Genomic DNA, 24396 nt, shown 5'->3' with positions numbered 1-24396 from the left:
CATATGTATCAAAAGATGGCCTAGTCGGCCATCACTGCAAAGAGAGGCCCATTGGACTTGCAAACTTTATATGCCCTAGTACAGGGGAACACCAGGGCCAAAAAGGGGGAGTGGGTGGGTAGGGGATTGGGGGGGTGGGTATGGGGGATCTTTGGGATAGCATTGAAAATGTAAATGAGGAAAATACCTAATAAAAAAAATAAATAAATATAATTCAATTAGAAAAATATGTAGAAGCCGGGTGGATATCTAGCATGAAAGAGGCAGAGATAGGAGCATTGTTGTGAGTTCAAGGCCAGCATGGCAACACAGCAAGACTCTGTTGAAAGAGAGAAAATAGAGAGGGGAGGGAGGGAAGGAGAGAAGGAAGGGAGAGAGGAAAAAGAAGAAGGAAAGGGAAGAAAGAAGGGGAAATGAATGAAATGTAATAAAATAGATATTTATACCACTTTTTATGTTATGTGATCTGTAGCTCAGGCAAGTCTTCAACTCCACATGGAGCTGAGGATGATCTTAAACTCCTAGTTCTCGTGTCTCCACCTCATTAGTGCTAAAATTTCAGGACTGAACCACCATGTCACACTTCGAGTGTACTGGGAACCTTACCCAGAGCCGTGACGGCTAAGAAAGCATCCTGCTAAGAGTTATATCTTCAACCTACTGGGGACTCAAGTTTAGTCTGAGTTCCATGTCTGGAACATTATATATGTGTTAGATTGTTGAAACTCTTAAATAATGTATCTGTGTGTTTATGTGTATGTGATGGTTGAATGTAAGTGTCAATTTGCCACAACATAGAATCACCCAGGACGTCTCAAACAAAGAATTACCTATGGTCTATGGTTGGTCTATGGGCAGGTCTGTGGAGGATTGTCTAGTTATAAGCTGTGATTGGAAGACCCATACAAATGTGGTGGCACCCTCATGGGATGGGCTCTGAGTTGTTTTTTTTTAAAGAGTTTTTAGCATCAGCAAGCAAAGACTTAGGTGTTTTCTCTCTCTCTCTGCTCTTGAAGTAGATGTGATGCTTTGAGTTCTTGCCTTCATAGACTAATAGGATGTTCCTACAGTAGTGGACAGTAACCTGGTATTTGAAGCCAAATGAACTTTTCCTCCACGAAGTTGATTTAGGTCAGGACATTTTATCATAGCGGTGGACATAAAACTAGAATAATATATACACATGATATATACTGAAGTAAGTGTTTAGTACGAGCCACTCACTGTTATAATCCTGTCTTCACCATAATCCTATGTGCTGGGTGCAATCCCCCCTCCCTTTTCAAAGGTATCTAAAGTTTAAAGAAATTAATCTGCTGAGGAAATAATTAACAGTGAGTCACAGACCCTAGTTCAATCTGATTCCTTTCTAATCTAAAGTCTATATTCCCTGTATACCATTATCCAGTACAAAGAATTTAAACTTTACCACACAGATAATAAGAGCATATCTCATATCTCCACACTGGCTTGCTTTGTCTGAAGTACTTTTATGCACAAAATCTGTCAGCTTCTCATAATCTAGTGAGATAAGAGCAGCTATTAAAGGGTTAGGACCATTGTCTGATAAAGGCGCATCGTTAGCAAAAGAGAGTCAGTCCACAGTGGCGAGCAGAATAGATCAGATAGAGATGTAGGGAGTGGGAGTTGGGAGGTAAGACCAGTTATATGGCTCTTGTATAACACGCTGGCCTGGGGTTAGTGCCAAGCCATGCAGTTAAGGGAGTAGTCAGGTATTGGTAGTTATCTCAGCAACTGGTAAATTGAGGCAGGACAATCTCAAATAATGACACATGAGAATGGGGGGGGTATGCCTGGAGCAGGAAAAAATTTAAAACTTTTTATTGATTCTTTGTGAATTTTACATGAGGCATCCTAATCCCACTTGTCTCTCCATCCCTTCATATTTACCCTCTGTAATCTCCTTGCCCTAAAGAAAAAAAAAGGAAGAAAGAAAGAAAGAAAGAAAGAAAGAAAGAAAGAAAGAAAGAAAGGAAGAAAGAAAAAGAAAAGACAGACAAAAGAAAACCAAGCCCCCATCTTGCCATTGACTATGTGGCGTGTCACTCAGTGTGTGGCACACAGTGTACCCGTGTCCACACTTCTTTACTTATGCGCTCATTGCATGAGTCAGTCATTGGTTTGGTTTGAGGTCTCTGGCTTCTGCTACACTATCTGGATCCACTATACTGGATCCTCTCCTGGACTGCTCTTGGATATCCTGTTATTGTCCTATGTCATGGAGATTCTAAAGCTTTGACTTGGCAGGAGCATCCTAGTCAAGTGCTCCAGCAGCTCATAGATGGGGTAGATGCTGGAGTGGACCAACTCAAAGCCCTGGATCTGGGTCTCGGTTGTAGCTGTATTGGTCAGCCTGGTAGCTATCCTGGAGCAGTAAATTTGTTTTTTAATGATTTTACTAAGAAATGATCAGATGACTATCATGTTAAAAAGGACTCTTTCCTTAATTATTTTTAAAATTTATTAATTTTTTCATATGATATATTTTGATCATAGTCTTCTCTTCTACCATCTTCTAGATCCTCCCACCTCCCTACTCCCCCGCCCCTTTTATTGAAACTAGATTCTCTTCTCACACAGTTTATCCTGATAGTAGTTTCAGTAGTATAGTTTATCCTTTAGTTTCCCCTTCCTCTGCTCCTCTTGATCCCTTCCCACCACCCCTCCCATCTGGAGCCACTCCTTTCTATCTCTCATTAGAAAAGAGCAGGCGAGAAGAAGCTAATCTATGAGACAAGTATCTATGAGATTTATCTAGGAGCAGCTATTAAAGGGTTAGGACCATTGTCCAATAAAGGCAAATTGTTAGCAAAAGAGAGTCAGTCCACAGTGGTGAGCAGAATAGAGCGGATCTATTTGCTATATTGAAATATAGCAAGATAAAATATAATAAAACAAGAATTATCACATTGTAGTTAGGCAAGGCACAGCAACAGAAGCAAAAGAGCCCAAGAGAAGGCACAAGAGTCAGAGACCCACTTGTGCATGATCTCAAGAGTCCTATAAAAATACTAAGCTGGACGCCATAATGTCTAGGCACATGAGCTGGTATAGACTGGTGCAGGCCCTGTGCATGTTACTTCAGTTTCTGTGAGTTCACTTAGTTCTGCTCATGTTGATTTAGAGGGCCTCATTCTCTTTCCATCTCCCTACTTAATCTTTTAATATTATACCCACACGAATCGATTTATCTGGTAAGTCAGAGATTTCTTCTTTAATTCTGTAATAAGTTACTGTTATATAAATAATATTTGTCTGTATTGGGAGCATTAAATTTGATTCAGAATTGATTTTTTTATGACAGAGTCAAAACACTTTACTATAACCATTAATATATTAATATAATTTTGTATGTTTTGAAGGCATTACTAAGCTGTTTTCAAAGTTTACTGGAGAGACTTTGTTTTATAAAGTCTATTATATGTGGCTTCATCTACTATTGTTTAGTAGGCATATAGGTAGGTAGGTAGGTACATCATTTTTTTAGAGAGGATCTCAGGTAGTCCAGGCTGGCCTTCAATTACTGATCTTCCTGCCTCTACCTCTCTGGGACTTGCATTACCAAAATATTCTGCAATGATCAACAATTTATATTTACAAACCATGCCAGACCTGGTGGTGCATGGCTGTAATTACAGCTCTTGCTGAGGCCAAAGGATTATAAATTCCTGAACAGCCTGTCCTATAAAGATCAGGAGTGATAGAGATTCTTCTACTGTGCTTCCACCCCTAATAATCTATCTATCTATCTATCTATCTATCTATCTATCTATCTATCTATCTATCAATTTATATCTCTATAGATCTGTCTATTATCTCTCTGTGTCTTATCTATCTATCTATCTATCTATCTATCTATCTATCCTTTTGTTAAACTAAAACTATTTAGTACTAAGTTACTAAGTAGGGTGTAAAACTGGTTTATAACATATTGTTGATAAGAAGAAATCTTAGGGTATTTTTTTCTCTAATGATTCCTCCTTTTAATCTCAAGGGGCCACCCTTCCTCCCATTCCTATCTCACAGCCTACAGCCACACGGCTTCTACTTTCAAAACACAGCACAGAGTCCAGTGACTTCTCACCATGACTGTTTTCTACCCTGTCCCAACCTCCATCACCTGCCGTGCCACACACTGGCTATCTGGTCTCCCAGTTTCTTTCTATGCTACTTCAGAGCACATTCTCTCTTCAGTATGCAAGCCCTATAATGTTACCATGGGTTGAAATGTTGTAGTGACCCCTACCTTTCGCTCATATTAAATCTTTACAGTGATTTGCAAGGAACTTGAGTTTCTACCTATTTCACTACTACCTGCTGCATGCATCCCTGCCCGCGGTTCTCCTTTCCCTGCACAGGAAAACTCAGGCACTCTGATCGCTTTGTTGGAATCTACCAGGCCCTTAAAACACTGCCTCCTCCCCCAAGGCATGCAGGCATGTGCATGCATGCATAAGAATATGCAATGGACATACTGTTAGTCATCAAAATGATGATAACTGATAACATATATTAGATAGTCCTTAGATAATTTCACTGTTTGTATATATAGGAATAAGAGTCAAAAAAGCAAACAATCACTTAAATGCATTATAAAGGCAGTTTTAGCTTTGAAGGCTACCATGAAAATTTTTGAAGGAATGTTTGAAACACACCTTAGGAACTTCCTCTCTATATAATTGTTATTGGATATTATGTATAATTAGTATTCTATATGTGTTCTTATATGGTTGTAATATATTTGTACTTAGTCTCTCCATTATCAACTTCTACTCTTTAGATTGTCAGAAATAAAATACCAAGGACTAGTTAGGTTTATTGGACATATCTATTATTATAACTTTTCCAGAGTCTTCAAAATATCAATGCCATAAATAGTGGGAAGTTTGGCATTCAATAGGAGACTGAAGGGATACTGTAGTCAAAAGCAATGTCCTGACATCAACTATGTCTTCTTTGAAAATAAATTTTAAGGATCATTTTAAGATTTATTTCATTTTTATTATGTGTATATATGTGTGGCTTTGTGACAGTATATGCAAGTATGAGTGCAGTACCCACAGAGGCCAGGAGAGGGCACTGGGTCCCCTGGAGCTGGAGTTACAGGTGGCATAAACCACCTGATGTGGGTGCTGGAAGCCAAATTCTGGTCTTCTATAAAAACAGTATACATTCTTGACCTCTGAGTTGTCTCTCCTGCTACTGAAAAATTAAAATAAAAATATAACTAATTAATAGAGGCTGGAGAGATTGCTCAGGGGTTAGGAGCCCTGGCTGTTCTCTCAGAGGACACAAGTTCAAGTTCTAGCATCTTCATGGCAGCTCACAACCATTGTAACTCCAGTTCCAGAGGGTCTGATACTCTCTTCTAGCCATCAGGGCACTGCATATACTTGGTGCACAGATATGCATACAGGCAAAACACCTATACACATAAGATTAAAAAAATAAATCTTAAAAATTCCCAATTAAAAAAAAGATATTCTTAGACAATATGTAATATTTGTGATGATATTATTGACTTTCTTTTGTTCTGCATAGCAATGATATCAAGGTCATTTAGGAAGACCCCTATACTGGCACTTCCCCAATATCCCCACCCCCTGAATTTGATTTGTTTAAAACTGTGTCTTGATTATAAAACTTACACTAAAATTTTCTGTATAGCCCAGGTTAGCCTCAAACTCAGCATCCTCTTGCCTTCAATTTTATGAGTTATCTGCTGATTTATCAGTGAAGACGTTTTGAAAATCTGGAACATAATGTTAAATATTTGTTCAATTACATTTGCTTGTAGCTTAGTGTATATATTCAGAGAAATAGAAAATAATTATGTAAAAACGTTATAATGTGAGCAAGGTTCTAGTATTCTTAAGCTGTTCTTTCTCCTCTATAATGTATTTGATAGTTTTCATAAGAAAAATTTGGAAAATAACTGTCACTCAATCAGATGGTATTAAACTGAATGATTATTTATAAATCGTTATCTAAAAGATTAATATGCTAGGTTTTTTTTGTTGTTATTTTTGTTTTGTTGGAACAAGATCTCACTGGAGGGCTGGCTACCCAGGGCTGACATTCTGTATAGATGAGGCTAACTCCAAACTCATGGTTATTTTCTTGCCTTAGCCTCTGAATGCTGGATGACAGGCATGTACCATCACCACCTGCTGGCAAAGCACTATTCTAAAAAGCATTTTCTGGTATCCTCCCTGTAAATTACATATTTTAGTGAGGAATTCATGAGCTCCCATCCATCTAAATGAGAGGGTTTTTTTTTTTTTCCTTCTGATGTACTCTGATACGACCTTAGACAACCTCTCAAGGTTGCTCTCACTTATCTGTAAAATGCATGGCTAGAATGGGCTAGTGATAAGGTTGTTGTAAAAATGAAATTCTTGTTATCTAGAAAACCCTTAGCCCAGTAATGCCTCGCAAATAAAAAACATTCAGATCTCATCTTCCATCTTCTGTCATTAGATTCCAAGCCCCAGCTACATTTAGTGAGAAAAACAAATGGAAAAGCATCGCACTTAATCACCTCTATTATCTTGCAGTGAAACGTGGTGTCTTACTTCAGGCCCAGTGCAGATCCATAGGCACCAGGACATTTGACCCATCTGTAGAAATTACTTGCAATTAACATACAAATTGGTATAACACATTATTTTAACCATAAAATATTCTTCTCTAGTGTTTAACATTCTGTGTGCAAGTTTGTTCTCTTAATGGGTTGCCTTCAGCTTTTCAAACCAGAAAGCCCTATCTTGAATTACCATTCACCAAAATTATTGGACTCAATTGATGTCTTTTGATGCATTTGAGAAAATTCCACTCATCTCTTTTCTGGGTACAATTTTAAACTAACTATTCCTCGGTTGTTTTGTTGGTGGAGTTCAAACTACTGACAGACAGATAATTCTCAGAAAACAGGTTACTTATAAGATAGAACTTATCTGATGTTTAAAGAACAATAGGTCATGAGATTTTAAAGAACAGAGTATCTTCAGAGTAACTAATGAGCATGAGCTCAGGAATATTTTTTTTCTATTGAATGATTTTCATGTAAGCCCAGAAGTGAACCAGATGTTAGTGGCCATTTCTTATTATTTTTCATGCTTGAATATGGTGTGTACACCTATGTAAGTGTGTATGTATGAGTGTGTGTGTTTGTGTGTGTGTACATGTGCCTGTGCATGTGTATGTTTGTGTATGTGTATATGAGTGTATGAGTGTGTGTATGTGTGTGTGTGTGTACATGTTTGCTCTTGGGAGCCAGAGGAAGTCTTTGGGCATCCTTTTCTATCTTTCTCCACTCATTCCCTTGAGGCTGAGTCTCTCACTGAACCTGGACTCATGCCCCCAGCAAGACACAGCAGTTGCTCTTTCTCTACCCGATACAGTGGTGCTGTGATTCCACATGTATTTGATGCTGGGATTTACAGATGTATGTGCTGGGATCTGAGCTCTGGACTTCATGCTTACAGAGCAGGTGTTATACCTGCTGGACCATCTGTTAGCTCACTTCTTATAATCTTTTGTCTTATAAAGGATTCTTTATTTGTTTAATAAATGCTACACAATTTGTTTGTGTGATTGTTCTGTTCTGGGTCTAGAAACAGGGCCTTGTGCTTGTTACATAAGAGCTCAACCCCTGAGCCAAATCCACAGCCCCAGCCAAGTGTTTTTGAAATATTTAAAATTACACAGCATAATAAATTTGAAATATTCTCCTAACTCCAAACATTTTTGTTTTTAGTTAATGTGCTGCATGGTCAAGAGAATACTGTTTTGTTTTCTTTGTCTCGTTGATAGCTTTCATGGCACTGAAAATATTGCTTGTATTTAAATAGAAGCTGCCCTGAAGAAGTAAGGGGAGTTTTTAAAGACAACATCCAATCATAAAACTCAGTTGTAGTGTGTATTTTCCACAAATACTCAATGTGGTAGAACACCAATTAATCTAACATTTCAGGAGTTGAAATAGATTTCATCAAAAGAACAAGGAAGGGGTAGAGTTTTTCAACCCACAGAACTCCGGGAACTGGCTTCCTCCACCACAGTTCTTCTCAGCCTTCCTAACGCTGCTACCCTTTTATACGATTCCTCAGGTTGTGGTAACTGTAATTTTGCTACTGTTATGAATCGTAATGTAAATATCTGATATGTGACTCCCAGAGGGGTCTCAACCCACAGATTGAGAACCACAGCTGGATAATCTTCTGTCCCTTCCAGCTGTTGAAGTTGACTGCCTTCTGGAAAAGCCCACCTGGCACAGATCAGGGACGTAAGGAAGTGGTCCTTGAAGAATTGCTGCAACAGTGCATAAACCCTGGAAATTCATCACTAGGTTTTGCTCTGAGTAGTGGGAATTGAGTGATAAATTAACGGTAGACGGGTCATTCATGCTTGGTTCAAAGCTGCATTGCTAAGGCTCCTTGCATTGTCTTTCTCTCACATATCTGGAATTGTGCTCTGAATCAGCAATCAGACATGTGATATACAGTCTCTCATTTGTAGTCTCTCCATTCAGGCACCGCTGCTTGAGGAAATGGGACTTTAGTCCCACACACCAGCTGGCATTTCTATTAGACTTTCAGGAAATATATCTTAATTAATGGGTGTTAGCTTATTGTTTATTAGTTCACCTATAAATGATGTTTAGGCTGGGTTTCATGATCAATGATGGTAAGGCTAGAATTTGGGAAGCTGAGGCAGGTGGATTGTCATGAGTTCAACGCCAGCCTGGGATCCAGTGTAAGACACTGCCTCAAAAAAAGTAGGGCAAATAAATTTTAAAAATATGAAGCTTTTTTTTTTCAGTTTTTACCTTTGAGATCATTCACTAATTTCACTTACTGTTTCTTGGAAAGAAACGAGACCTGGGGGAGATGAAGGGAACTAGCATTCATTTGCACCATAACCATGTAAGTTTTTGTTTTACTTTGTCTAATTTAAATACATTTTCTCAAAGCAAAACCCTTCTAATCCAGGCTGTTTCTAAAATTAAGAAGTGTTTATAGAAGCACACAGGTGCTAGCCAGAAAAACAAAGGGCTGGGCTGTGGGACCGTTTCCTGCAGTGATCCAAAGGGCAAGGAAGCAATTCACAGTGCCCTTGGGCAGGTGCAGAGTTTAGAGCGAGTGCTTTTTGTCAGTTCTGTAGAAGGCTTTGCATTGATTGTACTAAGAGGGAAGGATACCTCAGAACTGGGATGGGAAGAGTTGAGAGGGCAAGCAACGGTGCACTCTAAGCTGCTTTGGTTGATTAATACTCTGTCAAGTTTACATGTAAACACGTTTACATGTAAACATGTTTACATGTAACACACGGGACCAGTGATGCTACAATCTGGTCCTGAGGAGACTTAAAACTTTAGCAGCTATTCCAAAGCATACATGGTCTTCATCTTTGGGTTTATAGTTGTGCCTGCCCCTTGCAATCCATCTCTCCTTTTCCTGTCCTCCAGTCCATTGTCCTAAGTGTCAGTGAGAGAAACAGCTCTGTCCTCAATGGAACAAAAGAGATGGCTTATTCTGGGGCCTAACATGACTGACCCTGGCCCACAATCACAGCTTTCATGTTCTAATGAGGTCACAATTTTCTTACTTTTGTTGGTGGGTATATATGGTAGACAGCGGGTTCTAACAAAGCAAGGGAAACGTCTATAGGCCTCAGATGCTAGGAGACAGCATTTTTAGTCTTTCAGTTGGTAGGAACTAGGCTTTGTTTCTTACATTCTACAGTATTTAACCAAAAGTCACCAAATTCTCGGATCAAATACAGACAATGGTGATTAGGAGTGCTAACGATGCCCTGGGATAATTTGGCTCTGCACGTGTAGTAATGTTCTGACCTCTCCAAACCTTTGAATTCAGTCAGCTAATCAGGTTTTGTAGTCACAGCTTCTTTGCAGGAGCTCTCATTCATGGAAATTAGAGTATCTCAGAATTGGTGGGGTTTTTTTTTTTTTTTTTCAAATCACTGTCTTATGAAGTATTCACAGTCAGTGCCTTCATAACTTGACTCAACAAATGATACTGGGCTTATGAATTATGAGTCTCACTCAACCCATGTACAGTTCTTGTGTTTAATGTGTTCTCATCTTCGCAGTAAACACATGCTCTCAAGAACAAACAAGAGCCTAGTGTTTGCACACTACAGATAAATCCCCATTTCTATTTATTCATGTGACTTTGAGAGCCTCAACCATGATGGGGAGACAACTCTCTCTCTCTCTCTCTCTCTCTCTCTCTCTCTCTCTCTCTCTCTCTCTTTCCCCTCACCAGACTCCACAACACTCCACCTCTGATTCTCTGATTGCACTTATAATGAGGGCACAGGAGGGCTGGGTATCTGGAAGAGGCAAGTGTGTCTGTCTAGTGTGTCCTAGTTCATAACTACCAAGACTTTGAGCTAAAGAAAAAGAATCATGCTAGGAGAGCCTGAGTTAGTAGGTGAGGTACTGAGAACAACAGCTGATGAAGAGATTCAATCATCAATTAGAATGACTTGAAGGGTGGGTAGGAGATAGCACAGAGAAAATTGTGTCCATAGGAGAACCTGGAAAAAGCAGGCGGAGCTTCGTGGAATCTGGCGAGAGGAGATGGATGGGGACAGGGGTTGTCTCCCCATCATGGCTGAGGTCCTAAAAGTCACATGAATAAAAAAGAAGTGTGGATTGACCTGCAGTGTCTAAACATAAGCTCTTATTTGCAACATACTGTGACTAGTTTTAGGTTAACTTGACACAAGTGAGAGCCATTAGAGCAGAGAGAGAGAGAGCCGTGATTAAGAAAATGCCTGGAGAAAGATGATGTAGTTGTAGATCAAAAGCCTGTGGGGTGTTTTCTTAATCAGTGATCGATGGGAGGGCCAGGCCCATTGTGGGTGGGGCCATTCCTGAGCTGCTGGTCCTAGGTTCTATAAGAAATCAGGCTGAGCACACCATAGGAAACAAGTCAGTAGGCAACATCTCTTCATGGCCTCTGCATCAACTCTTGTCCTCATATTCCTGCCCCAAATTTCTTCAATGATGGACTAAGATATGACTTGTAAGTCAAAGAAACCCTTTACTGCCCAGTTTTCTTTCAGTCATTGTGATTTATCACATCAATAGAAACCCTGATGAGAACAGAAATCAGTACCAGACAGTAGGGTATTGCTGTGACAGACCTGACCATGTTGCTTTTGAAAGGAATGTGGGAGGACTTTGGAACTTTGGGCTAAGAAAGTCATGGAGTATTGAGAGCCCAGTAGGATGTTCTGTAGGAGCTTGGAAGACAGTAGTGTCGAGAACAGTATGACAGAGGCCTGCCTGGCTTGTGAAGTTGCAGTAAGAGATGAAGACCCTATTAGCCTGTTTGTGTGAAGCATCTGTGGTGTCTGGTCAGGGGGAACTGATGAATCAGCTGGAGTTAACCAGAGACGGGAACCACTAATGTCAAATTTTTGCATCCATGGTCAAAGGATGCTGGTCAGCTGGGGCTGAAGAATCGCCTGTGATTAAGTAGATTAAGAGACCAGCATTATTGAGGGGAAGATTTTTGAGATGTGTCTTCTCGGGGTCACCACACTGAAGCTGTGTGCCGGAGGCAGCCAAGGTTACTTGTCCTGCTGGCAGTTAAATTTGACAGATAAGCATCACTCAGGTGGAGGTGGTTTTGAAGGCAGGAAGGGGTCATGAAGATCAGCTGAGGTTTGACACTGTGTGACAGAGGTGAAGTTCCCTGAGGAAAACTGAGGAGAGGTTATTGCTGAAAGTGCAGCCTAATTGCAACAAGAGACCCCCAGCACTTTAGAGATGCCAGTACTGTGGGATGACCACCAAGAACAGCAGCAGTGGAGTGGAGCCAGCTGGAGACTAGAAGACAGACCGTGTGTACTGCAGGGAACAGAGCCAGAAAAGAGACCCAAGCCCATTATAGGAGGATCCCAGGAGCTTCTGAATGGATCTCAGATGCTAAACACCAAGTTCTTTGCAAGTTGCAAGTTTTGTTTTTGATTTGACTGTGACTATACCCTGGTTCTTCTCTCTTGAAATAAGAAAGTATTTAATTTATTTTTGATTTTAGAGGAGCCCACAGTTAAGAGACTTAACATCTTTAAAAGAGATGTTAGACTTTTTAAAAGAGAGACTGAATTTTTAAAGTATTTAAATTTGTGAAGCTGTTGGGCCTTTTAAGTTTGTAAAATGTTTTACACTTATATTAATGTGTGATCTTGAGGGTGAATAAGAAAGAAAAGTCTGAGTCTTAACAATAAAGTGTTTGTCAAGATAAGAGGTCTCTTGTGCTGGCTAGTTTTATGTCAACTTGACATAAGTTAGAGTCTTCTGAGAGGGAAGCTAAGAGAAGGCCTCCATAAGACTGGGTTGCAGGCAAGCCTGCAGGACACTTTCTTAATTAGTGATTGATGGGGAGGGTTCGTTCAACCCATTGTGGGTGGTACCTTCTTTGGGCTGGTGGTCCTGGGTTCTACTAGAAAGCAAGCTGAGCAAGCCATGATGAGCAAGCCAGTAAGCACCTCGCTATGGCCTCTGTATCAGCTTCTGCTTCCAGATTTTTGCCTTGCTTGATTTCCTGCCCTGACTTCCTCCAATGATGTGGGAATATAAGCCAAATAGACCATTTCCTCTCCAGCTTGCTCTTGGTCATGGTGTTTATCACAGAAATAGAAACCCTGATTGGAATACATACCCTTTCCTTTTTAGACATCAAACATACTGTGATGATTTCTCAAACAGTTTGGTCATTATCTGTAGATTCTTAGTCATGAAATGCTAGCATTTTCATGCAGCCACATTTGTTATAGCAAGCTGCCATGCAGGTGTTCAGCATCTCCTTTTTTTTTCTTTGTTTTCCAGTGTTCCAACATTCCAGAGCCTTCCTGATGAAATCCTCAGCAAGCTGGCTGATGTCCTCGAAGAGGTAATTGTTTTGATCTTTTGCACATCTTGAGATGGAACCCAGACTGCGAGCTAAGCTGGGCTGCTTTCTTTCACAGTTCTGTGATGACAAATCAGAAACTGCCAAGAGACCTTGCCAGTTTGACCCAAGCTCTGGGATGAGCTATAGATTTGACTTCAAATTAAAAGCAGCTTAGCATACCCAGCACTTACACACAGACACAGACAGACTAGTTACAGGGCAGGGGGAAGGACATTTCATTACATTGATATCTAGGAATAATATGTTGGCATTGTTATTCTTACTTCAATTAATTATACTTGTTGTCATCCTGATATTAGCAACTTTACAAGAATTAGTAATTGGGTTTGTATATTTTAAGCATCTGTGTGTATTTTATACATATAATTTCATGTTTGGATGTGGAAGGCCATAGGCTTTTGTTTGAACTCATGGGAACCATAGCATTGGAGGAAGAGGAGAAACAGTGGAATATGGTTCTACATACACCAGAGGCCTTGCTTAGAAAGGAATGGGAACTTCTTCCTCTCACACTGAGAACCTTTGTCCTGAACTGAAAGCATCCAGTTCCCTCAGGAACTGCAGGAGACTTGACTAGATGTTCTTTCTATATAACTGAATTCTTCTTAGAGATTTCTACTCAGGTACTTCTGGGTATGGATTGACAGTGGAGAATGGAACTCCCGGAGGAGCCATGCGCAATGGCAAATACCTGTAACACCAACAGTCAGGATACAGAACCAGGGAGATCAGTAGCTCAAAGTCACCCTGGCTACATAGTGAGTTCCAGGCTAGATTGGAGTATAGAAGATACTGTCTCTAAAAAACCATAAGGAAGAAAAGGAGAAAAAGAGGGGGGGGGAGAGAGAGAGAGAGAGAGAGAGGAGAAGGAAAGATTCATACACCCAAGGCAAGGCAAGGCAAGGCAAGGCAAGGCAAGGCAAGAGGGTGTGTTTGGCTTTTGGGAGCTTTTAGATTTCATTTTTCAATGGATATAAACTGTCTCTAAATATATAAGATTATATAATAATGTTTTGATATGCTTATTTTATCTGAATAATTTCTTTTGTTAAAAAAAGATTATATGGGGGCTTATGACTGTGTTGCACAAGTTTTAGATGAGAAAGAGCAGTTGATTAAGTAAAAACATTAAGTCAGAACATGACAAAGGAATTCTTCCTATAAACATGGGTCCAAAAGGAGTGAAGACACAAGTTTAGGCAATAAATAAGCTTCTAAACCTTGTGAAATGTTCTCAGAAAAATACAGATTTATAGATGAGAAAAAAGTAAGGTTAAACTCAAAGGTCACATTTGTTTTTGGTCTTAGGTGTGGTTTATTAGCTGTTTTAATATTCTGAAGCATTTCTGAAAAAAGAATAATCTATATGCAGGCAATATTCACTGTAATTTTTGTTAGTTGTATCGAAGCTCTTGACTTCCATCTCGTGAAAGACTGAAGCCAAATCCAGGGGTGTGACAGGTTCTTGTCCTTTCTCATATCTTTTCAAATTTTCTTGTACTTCTGTCCGGTCTTGATTTTAGTGGTTGACATCATTCTCTGTAGGTAATGAACATGCAAGTTTTGATTCAAGTTGAAACTTGAAGAATTTGTTCCATTTTGTGAAGGAAGCATAGGTTCAATAATAGGAATCCTGGAATGGTTACTGGAGAAGACAAAGCTGACCACTAAAATAGGATATTATAGTTCAAGTAGGAAATGCAGGGAAATTGGTTTAAATCACTGTCAGGAAACCAGACATTCACTGAACATACTGGGATGGCCCTCAGTTCCAGAGTACTTGCTAAGCACGATGAGAGCTCTGTCTATACTGCATAGACGAAAAATCAGACAAATTCCTGACCGGGTATGGTGGTCCCTGGCTATCCAGCACTGAGAAGTATGGACAGAAACATTATGAGTCTTAAGACAATCTTGAAACAGTAAATTCAAAGCTATCCAAGACTACAGTGTCAGATGGTGTATCAACAAAGAAACACCAGAGGATAGGAAGGAGGAGGATGAGAAGGTCAATAGAAGAAGTGAATTCGGGAATTTGGAAGGTTATTCAGTTGCCCTGCAGAAAGCCAAGAGACAGACAACATAGATTATGGTAACATCTCAGGGCAGGTTGTTTGCTTATGTTTTCTTTTAACTGAAGATGTATTTATTCAGTTGGTCTTCAAACTAGAGTGTAAAGATGAAACAATTAAAAAATGGTCACGGTCAATTCCTCATGGAGTTTACATTCTAAAAAGGGAGAGTTCTTCACAATCAATCAGTTACAAGAAAACATAACTGAGGGACCAGAGTGATGGCTCAGAGGTTAAGAGCACTTGGTCTCGCAGAGGACCTTGGTTTGGAACACAGACATACTTTTTTTTTTTTTTGCATTTTTTATTAGGTATTTTCTTGATTTACATTTCCAACGCTACATACATTTTTTTTTTTCCGAGACAGGGTTTCTCTGTATAGCCCTGGCTGTCCTGGAACTCACTTTGTAGACCAGGCTGGCTTCGAACTCAGAAATCCGCCTGCCTCTGCCTCCCGAGTGCTGGGATTAAAGGCATGCGCCACCACACCCGGCACTACATACATTCTTAAAGGCTTGTTTTAAGCACATTTGTCCCATATGTAATAGAGACAAATGCTGTGGAAAAGAATAAGTGGGGTTTGAGAAAAGATGGAGTCTTGGGAATGAGTAAATAGCATCAGAGTTGTTGGTTGAATGGGGATGAGAGGCATGTCCAGGGGCTAAGGAAACCCTCTGTGAAACATGCCTGGGATGAGTGGCCGGGGACATCCAGAAAACAGTGTGATTCCTCATTAAAGTGAGATTGGAGCTGGGAGTCACAGGAAGGTGTGCTATACACCTGTGTGAAGCTGTATAAAGTTACACGGGGACGGGTGGGTCATGCAAAGCCTTTTTTAGTCCACTGCAGGTATTTTGTCTTTCCCCTAGAGTGAGATGGAAGCCATTGAATGGCTTTAAGCAGATTAATAGAATTACTTGGCTTATACTTTTATCATGGTTCCCACGATGGGGAGTATTGAGAATGATGATAAAAGAAATGATGGTCACTTTGTTGACTGTCATAAGAGGAGTTTGAAGAAAAAAATGGCAGAAAATAATTGGCTTTGAGAGAATAACTCAGAAACTTTGCTGTTACACTATATGATGGAAGAAGACAAGGGAATCAAATATGTCACCGAGACTCTTCACATGAATACAAGGCAGGGTGGGGTTAGTATAAATGGGAATGGAGAAGATTAGGAGAGGGGTATATTTGGGGTAAAGGGGGTGAATGGGAGTGTAGGGAGGTAGGATATAGAAGAATAGAATCCTTAGGGCTCTCCCCAGAATAGATGGCTTGGAGCAATGTTTGACCAGGGCTGTTGGTTATCTAAGTGTTATTCTGAGGGACCAAACATGGAGGAAGACTTAGCAGACTGTGAAAACTGGTATCAGCCAACACTTACTAAAACAGCATAAATGTAACTGAGCATGCTGGAGTATAGTGGATGACGAAAATGGAGTAGAATGCCGAGGAAAAGCCTCAAACAAATAAAATAAATACAATTAAAAAATGTCATTTATATACATTAAAGTATATGCATATAAAATGCTTTTGGCTTAGTTATTACAAATGAAGTCTTATTAATCGGATACATATATATGGTTACTTGTAACAGAAGGGGGAAAAGGGATCTATGCTGAAAAAAAAAGTGAATGAATGAATGAATGGGAAGGCATGGAGTAAAGATCTGATTTAATCTTGAGAGTTCAGCTCTAAGAGACAGGAGAGTAAATGGGGCCCCGTGGAACCTGGGAAAATGCCAAAAGTCCTTGCAGTTGAATTTTGTTTAAAAGGCAAGAACAGCAATAGAGAAGGTAGATGGGTGGACAGGGAAAATGGTGCTTGGTTGGAGCCCAGGAAATACAGTGGGGTGTGAACAGCACCCTGCACAAGACAGTAGGCGTTCCAGAAGAGGCAGGGCAGTGGCTGTCTGTGGAGTGAGTGGGCTGATGCAGTGGACAGAGCTATGCAAATCCTGACTGAACATTTTGTTTCCTTGGTGATATAGAAAGCAGGGACAAAAACAGAATGGGGGAGGGGTAGACAGCTGAATGGCTTATGGAGATCGATGGTGGGAGGAAATAGAGGTTTAGAAATGTGGTGAGATTACCAAGTATCATGAAGGCCCAATTTGATGCTAGCAATTTCTTATCTAAATTAAACTACATAGAGAAAAAAAATTTGTTTAATTTATCAGGGGTCTTGCTTTGTAGGCCAAGCTGATCTTGAACTCATTATCCTCCTGCCTCAATCGCCAAAGTGCTGGGATTACAGATGTCCACCATCATGCCTGGTTCAATTTTTCTTTCATTTCAAGTCTCTCTTTGTTTTTCTTTTTGTATGGAGTCAGGTTCCAGAGAGGCAGACAACTGGTCTTAACCAGGACTGTTGTTTTTCCGAGGTAATTGAGGTCACATGTAAGAAAGATCAAGAGGTTTGATTCTGGAATTCGAATTGCGTAAGGCCAGTGAGAAGTTGTAGGATCAGTGGACTTTAGTTTTGTGAAGTTGAGGAGTTGTTGGAGTTAGGTTGTTTGAGTGGCCAAACATGGGAGAAATTAAGGATATTTCTGTCTCTAGGTAGAAGCTGTACTGGAAGATCTGTGGTCCATTCATAAATTCTTTGAGGCTTATTGAAGTCAGCTGTCCTATGATTTATTGATCTCTTTCATGTGTGACCACAAAGTGAACCAGAGCATGGCTGCATTTGACTTCTATGTTCAAGTATAAAAGAAATTCATCACAAGAAGTCTGGGTGTATTTCTCTCTGGATGTGCTGACCTGTAACCTCTGTAAATGGAAACTGCTTTTCCCGGTGGGCCTTTCGGCTTTCATTTATCTTTGTGGAATACAGGGAAGAACTCTCTGATGAATGTGTGTTTACTTGCATTCACACACACACACACACACACACACACAACACATACACAACACACACATAAACACGGACATACATGTAAACACATATGCATATACTCACTGTGTGTGATATCCATGTATGGGTGTGTGTTTCAAAGAAATCAAACTGAAGCACAAATTCATTAGCCCCAATCAACCTCTTTCTAAAGCAAAACAGAACTAAGAGCCCGTGAAATCCTTTAATCATTTTTTTTTCTTCTTCACAGCTGTGAAAGTGTTTGTGCTGTCTTATGTAACAATAGCCACAGTAGCTCACAATGTATTTTAGTATTTGGGGCTGTATTTTCTTTTCTTTTTCTTGTATCATATGTGTATATATTATATGTACCATTTCTTGTAGGTGTATGCATAAAGGTGCATGGTGTACAGATGGGAGTGTGGAGACTAGAGGTGGACAATGAATGTCTTCTACTACTCTTCACTGTAGCTTTTGGAGATGGCCTCTCACAGACTGTAAGCTAACTGATTCAGCTAGTCTTGATGGATGCTGAGCCCCAGCATCCTCTAGTCTCCACACCCTCAGCACTGGGATTATAGGAGTGTGCTGCCATGTCTGCCTTTCACAGGAGAGCTGGAGATCTGAACTTCGGCTGTCATGATTTCTAGGGAGGCTGTTGATTGCTGAGCCATCTCCCCAGTCTCTAAGTCCCATTTTCAATTAGACGTTTAGATGTTCAGATGTTGTACAAAAGGGAGCAGGCAGTTTAGTCCCATACATTTGGTGCTAGGGCATCAAAATGAAGTAAGTGTACCAAATATAAATGTGCTATCTGGTGCAGGCAGAATGCTTATGTTGAATAAACCAGAACAATGGGAAGTTAGGTTGGAATAACAAATCAGATAACGTGAACCAAATCCAGAAGAACAAAGCAACAGCAATATCACTTAACATCAAAGACAAATGTGCTCACATAATAATTAAGCTTTCCACCAATAGCCATAAATGGAAAGAATCCCGGATGTTTTCGTAAGGAGTATCATTATAGCCAATAAGTAAGTTTGCAGCTTTGTTTATTAGGCAGACATTTATGGAATAACTGCTATGTGTCAGGAGTTGCTCTAGGCCTTGGGGATTCAGGTTCTGCTCTCCCATGGCATATGTTCTAGTGGTTACAGATAAGGAAGGAAATATTTATCACCAAATGATAAGCCCACTGAAGTTATTATTGATAGAAAGACCTCAGTTGAACATAGTAGTACAAATGCAGATTGCTTAGATAAACCCTGCAGCCAAAGTTAAAATAGGTGTGGAAGCAGCATTAGGTTAAACTTAATTCAGTTTGACTTTAGTAAGGGAATGGAAGATTTAAACCAAGGTCTAATAATCTATCTAATGGTGTTCCACTGGAGCGAGGAGAAGAATAGATGCATGGTCTTAACATAGAAATGAGTTTACTGTTTTAATTGGGGAGGAAAGTTGTGAGAGAGGGCTTCAGAAAATTTAACAAGATTGTGTCATTTGTGGGTTTATAACTGGAATTTCAAGGCAAAAGGGCTCACCACAGGATTCTCAGAGGACTAGCATGGTCACACATCCCAATATCCCAATTAAAGAGATGAATAATTTTGAAAAGCAGAGAAAGGAAATTTAATAATGCACACATTGGAAGAACAGAGGAAGGGGATCTGATGGTTTTAACTTCATCTTGGGGGTACTGACACAGAGCTTAAGTAGAAAAAGAACTGGGCCAAGGGGAAAAAGATGCATATAATTAAGCACTCTTGGACAGGCTGATCCTATGGGTGGTGAGGTCTCTCCCACCAAGTGCTGTTAATCCAAAGTGAATACAGGTTTGGGACAATAACCTTAGGGGAATGGGGAGCAGGACACTGTAAAAACAGTTAAGGATTGCCTAGTGAGACCAGAAGAAAGCAAGGTAGATGAAGCACCCCCCAGCTGCTAAAGGACACTCCCAGAGTGAGCACTTACAGCCTACCTGCAAAGGTGAGCAAGGGGAAAGGATGCTCTCTGAAGGCAGGGACTCCAGGCTCTCCATTGGTTCTTTCTTTCTTACCTTGCAAAGTGCCTACTGGAGTTGTGCCCATGGAGATTAAGAGTTTGTTTTCACTCTGAGCACATAGGGAAACAGTATGCATTGTAGCTAGAAAAGTGGTATAGCTTATTATTTCATATTTTGAGAAAGGGTCTCTTGCACCTCCAAGGCATCTTGAAAGTTCTGATTCTCCTGCCTCCACTTTCTAGTGTGCTGGGGTTACAGCACTGTGTACTGAAGATGGAGAGCTATAACATGGGCTGTCCTGCATGAACAAACACTCTAACTCCTGAGTTAGATGCCAGTTACTGGGTAATGTCATAACCATCCCTTTTTAGGGTTTATGAGAAGGATCAATTAATAGAGACACTCAAATTAAAAAGCTATTACAAAATAACCAGGTAAGGCTAGATGATGTGTGTATGGTCTTTCCAGAGTAACAGGAGCTTAAAGAATATGGAGCAGAGGGGTGAATATAAAGGTACTGGAATGGTTTAGAAGAGTACATGTGATAAGAAACAGATTGATAAATATTTTGTTTGAGAACTGAAAGGAAAGATGGATGAGTAGAGAGGGGGTAGATCCAGCAGAACCCTGTGTTGGCCTGTAGAGACTGGATTTGGTACAGGAATTCTGAGAAGGAAAAGTACATTATCTCACTAAAAGGATAATTATTCACTCTATGTCATCAGCATGGTTTAAGGTGAACCTGCCTTTCTAGAGTGGTCCCTCTTCCCTGAGGGGTGGTCCCTTAGTCAAGTCATTGACCCAAATAAACTGCATTAACTATTTCATGTCCTGGGTCGTTTCGAATGCTAGGTCTAGAGAAATAGCTTGTCTTGATGGGCATGAACAAAGCACTGACCCAGGCATCTGTGAAGAGTATATTCTTGGAAATGGAGCGGTAAATGTTTAGATAATTTGATTAAAACATGTTTTATTGGAAACTTTAAATTGGAGCATCAAATTAGGTCAACAAATCTACCATATACAGCTATATTTTCCTTATTTAAGAAGTGAGGCCCATGTGCTGGGTTTAGCTCTTCTGATTTTTAGCAGAAAAATAGTGAAGCAGATGAGAACTACTTCTTACCTGTATTAATGCCCCTTTCATGCACAACATTTCTCTTCAAGCATTCAGTTGGGTGTTCTTAGAATTGAAGATCTCTTCTTCAAGAGCATTTCATGGACACAGAGTCTGCACCTTTTCCTGAGACTGAATTGATCAGGGACACATTCGAATGTAGATAACGCATTGTTCTAATTTATGTCCTGGGTAGTATTTATGTTTTCATGTACTGTTTATCCATGCCACTATGGCAATGACAAGAGCATAGACACATAACTGCTCATATTTTTGACAATTAAAAGGGACATTGAATAAGAGGCAAAAGAAAAGATGAATGAAGGAAAAATGGAGAGTTTTCAGTTCAGCCTGGCTTGAATGTGTAAGGAGGATCTTCTGTGATTATCCAATCTGGAGACCATCTTGGAAGGGGAGTTATAGAAGATGTACTCCTCCTAGTAGTTAACAAGCTAATCACAGGTACATTGGTGGTTTTGTTCTGTGACTTCATGGCTGAGCATTTTTGCAGAGTCTATTGTAGTATCTGGGGCTGTGAATAAATAGGGACATATCTCCCATTGTTCATTATTGAGGAGCTATTCAGTTTTCTCTTTTTGTCTTATGTTTTCAGATTTATGTATTTTTATCTGTGTTTGTATGTGTGTATGTGTGTGCTATCATGTCTGTATATGTACCTTGAACATGAACATGCCATGGAGGTCAGAAAGCGATGTATGGAGGATGGTCAGAGCCCCTAAAGCTGCAGTCATAGATGTCTTTCAGCTGCCATGTGCATTCTGGGAACCAAACCCAGGTCCCATGGAAGAATAACAGTTGTTCTTAACTGCTGAGCTGTCTTCCCAGTTCCCAAATGATTTCTCTTTTATTATTCCAACTGTTGAGTTCTTCCAGGAAGGAACTGATCAACTAAATGGGGAAATTATGAGTTCTCTTTGAAATCTTCCGTTTATAACTAACAAAAATACCTGACACCATTTTCTCCTCCTCCTCCTCCTCCTCCTCCTCCTCCTCCTCCTTCTTCTTCTTCTTCCTCTTCTTCCTCCTCCTTCTTATCCTCCTCTTTCTCCTTTTCATCCTCCTCCTCCTCTTCTGTTTTAATTTTGGTGAAGCAGACCATTGATTTTTGAAATGTAAAGAAGTAGAAGGTGTGTGTGAGAGAGAGAGAGAGAGAGAGAGAGAGAGAGGAAGGAAGGAAGGAATGAAGGAAGGAAAGAAGGAAAGAAGGGAGGGAGGGAGGAAGGAAGGGAGAAAGGAAGGAGAGAGAGAACTCAAAGGCCAAACTAAACCTTCAGTTTGCATCACCACCTCTTATACAGAGAAATAATTATAGAATGGAGAAATATGCAAATCATTGATGAAATAAGGGACTCTGTTTCCAATTGTAGTGATGTTTGTACAACTTTTGAGTAGATCAAAAGCTACTGAAATGTACACCTCAAAATGTGTAAGATTTATGATTGAATTTTATATCAATTAAACCATGAATTTGATTACAATTTTGGTCAAAGAAAGCCTTGGTCTTACTTGAGGATATCCTTGGGGTCACACTGCAGTGGCAGCTACTCTGATACTGATGGTTAGATGGAGTTCAGAGTGTTATGTATCAACAGAAGTTACATGTTCTAGAAAAATGCCAGGTGGAAGAGACCTTTGTTAGGATGTTACAGATACTTGTATATTGATTTGATCCTTAAACAATGGTGGTATGCATGCCCATCTGACATTTTGTGTGATTTTAGTCTAAGCAAAGGTCTTCCTGGTTCCAGGTATTGTTATATAGAAGGGACAAATACTTGCTTGTTCCTTTTGATTGATCTCTGTCACATGACGATTTGTTCCTCAGACTATAAAAAAAAAAAAGAAAGAAAAAAAGATTATATAACTGTTTCTCAACCCATGGGTTGTGACTTCTTAAGGTCTGATGACCCTTTTACAGGAGTCACCCAAGACCATCAGAAATGTCAGATACTTATTATTCATAACAGTAGCTAAATTAGTTATGAAATATCAACAAAAATAATTTTATGGTTGGGAGTCATCAAAACATGAGGTATTAAAGGTTTGCAGCATTAGGAAGGTTGAGAAACACTGCTTTAAAGCAAGATATAGATTACTCTTAGTTTTTTGGGTACCTGTAAGCAGTTGACTTAAAACCAAGCATATGAATAATTTCCACACATTGTCATTCCCTCTGTGCCAGGTGAAGAGCATCTGTTCAATTCTACCCCAGAGTAATGAATGCTCTTATTCTGTTTCCAATTTACCTGTGAGGGCATTGAAGCTAAGGAGGCACAACTACATAAATGGGGAGCTAATATACTCCATAATGTGACACTAGAAACAGTGCATTTGAGAACTACTCTATGGTACATCTTGGGTAATATATCAAAAAGAAACAAGAAGGGGATACTTCTGCACATCTTTACTTCATTTTTTGTTCTTGGAGTAATTTGTTTTTCCCAGTCATGATTTTATGCTTGTTATCACAGGGATTCATTTGAAGCATTCCACACGTTTCTTCTACCCATGCGACTTTATGTCATTTTGTCACCAGAGTATGGATGCTTTACCCCAGGCTACTTGTAATTCATTAAAAGGTGCCTGTATTCTGCAAGTTAGAATCCAAACTGCAATAAATCAGTTTTCTAGAAATCACAGTAGAAAGTCCTTGTAGTGGTCGCCACAGATGAATGTCCAGCTATTGGATGGATCACAGGGCCCCCAATGGAGGAGCTAGAGAAAGTATCCAAGGAGCTAAAGGGAACTGCAACCCTATAGGTGGAACAACAATATGAACTAACCAGTACCCCGGAGCTCTTGTCTCTAGCTGTATATGTATCAAAAGATGGCCTAGTCAGCCATCACTGGAAAGAGAGGGCTATTGGTCATGCAAACTTTATATGCCCCAGTACAGGGGAACGCTAGGGCCAAAAAGTGGGAGTGGATGGGTAGGGGGATGGGGGGAGGGTATGGGGGACTTTTGGGATAGCAGTGGAAATGTAAATGAGGAAAATACCTAATAAAAATATTTAAAAAGAAAAAAGAAAAGAAAACTATTTGGCAGAGCCTCTCAAAATAGCTGTCTCCTGTGAGGAGACAAATACAGAAGTGGATGTTCACAGCCATCCATTGTACTGAGCACAGGGTCCCCAATGAAGGAGCTAGAGACAGGACCTAAGGAGCTGAAGGAGTTTGCAGCTCCATAGGAACTAGCTAGTACCCCCAGAGCTCCCAGGGACTAAACCACCAGCCAAAGAAATTACATGGAGGGACCTATGGCTCTAGCTGCATATGTAGCAGAGGATGGCCTACTCGGACATCAAGGGGAGAAGAGGCCCTTGGTCCTATGAAGGCTCTATGCCTCAGTGT

The 24396-nt window shown here is 40.0% G+C and overlaps 1 protein-coding gene across 3 annotated transcripts in view; it reads left to right on the top strand.

Moving 5' to 3' along the window:
- The window catches only part of Prkg1 (protein kinase, cGMP-dependent, type I), a 1200782-nt gene that overhangs the window by 857687 nt on the left and 318699 nt on the right, over nucleotides 1-24396 (top strand). For all 3 annotated transcript variants that reach the window (NM_001013833.3, NM_011160.3, XM_006526768.4), the window contains one exon: nucleotides 12887-12950. In NM_001013833.3, coding sequence (NP_001013855.1) covers nucleotides 12887-12950 — 64 coding nt within the window. The remainder of the gene's footprint in view (nucleotides 1-12886; nucleotides 12951-24396) is intronic.

The sequence above is a fragment of the Mus musculus genome, chromosome 19 (genome assembly GCF_000001635.26).
Source record: "Mus musculus strain C57BL/6J chromosome 19, GRCm38.p6 C57BL/6J".
In the NCBI taxonomy this organism is placed as follows: Eukaryota; Metazoa; Chordata; class Mammalia; order Rodentia; family Muridae; genus Mus; species Mus musculus.
Note: the sequence above shows the minus strand (reverse complement) of the source record. Positions and strands in the feature narration are given on the sequence as shown.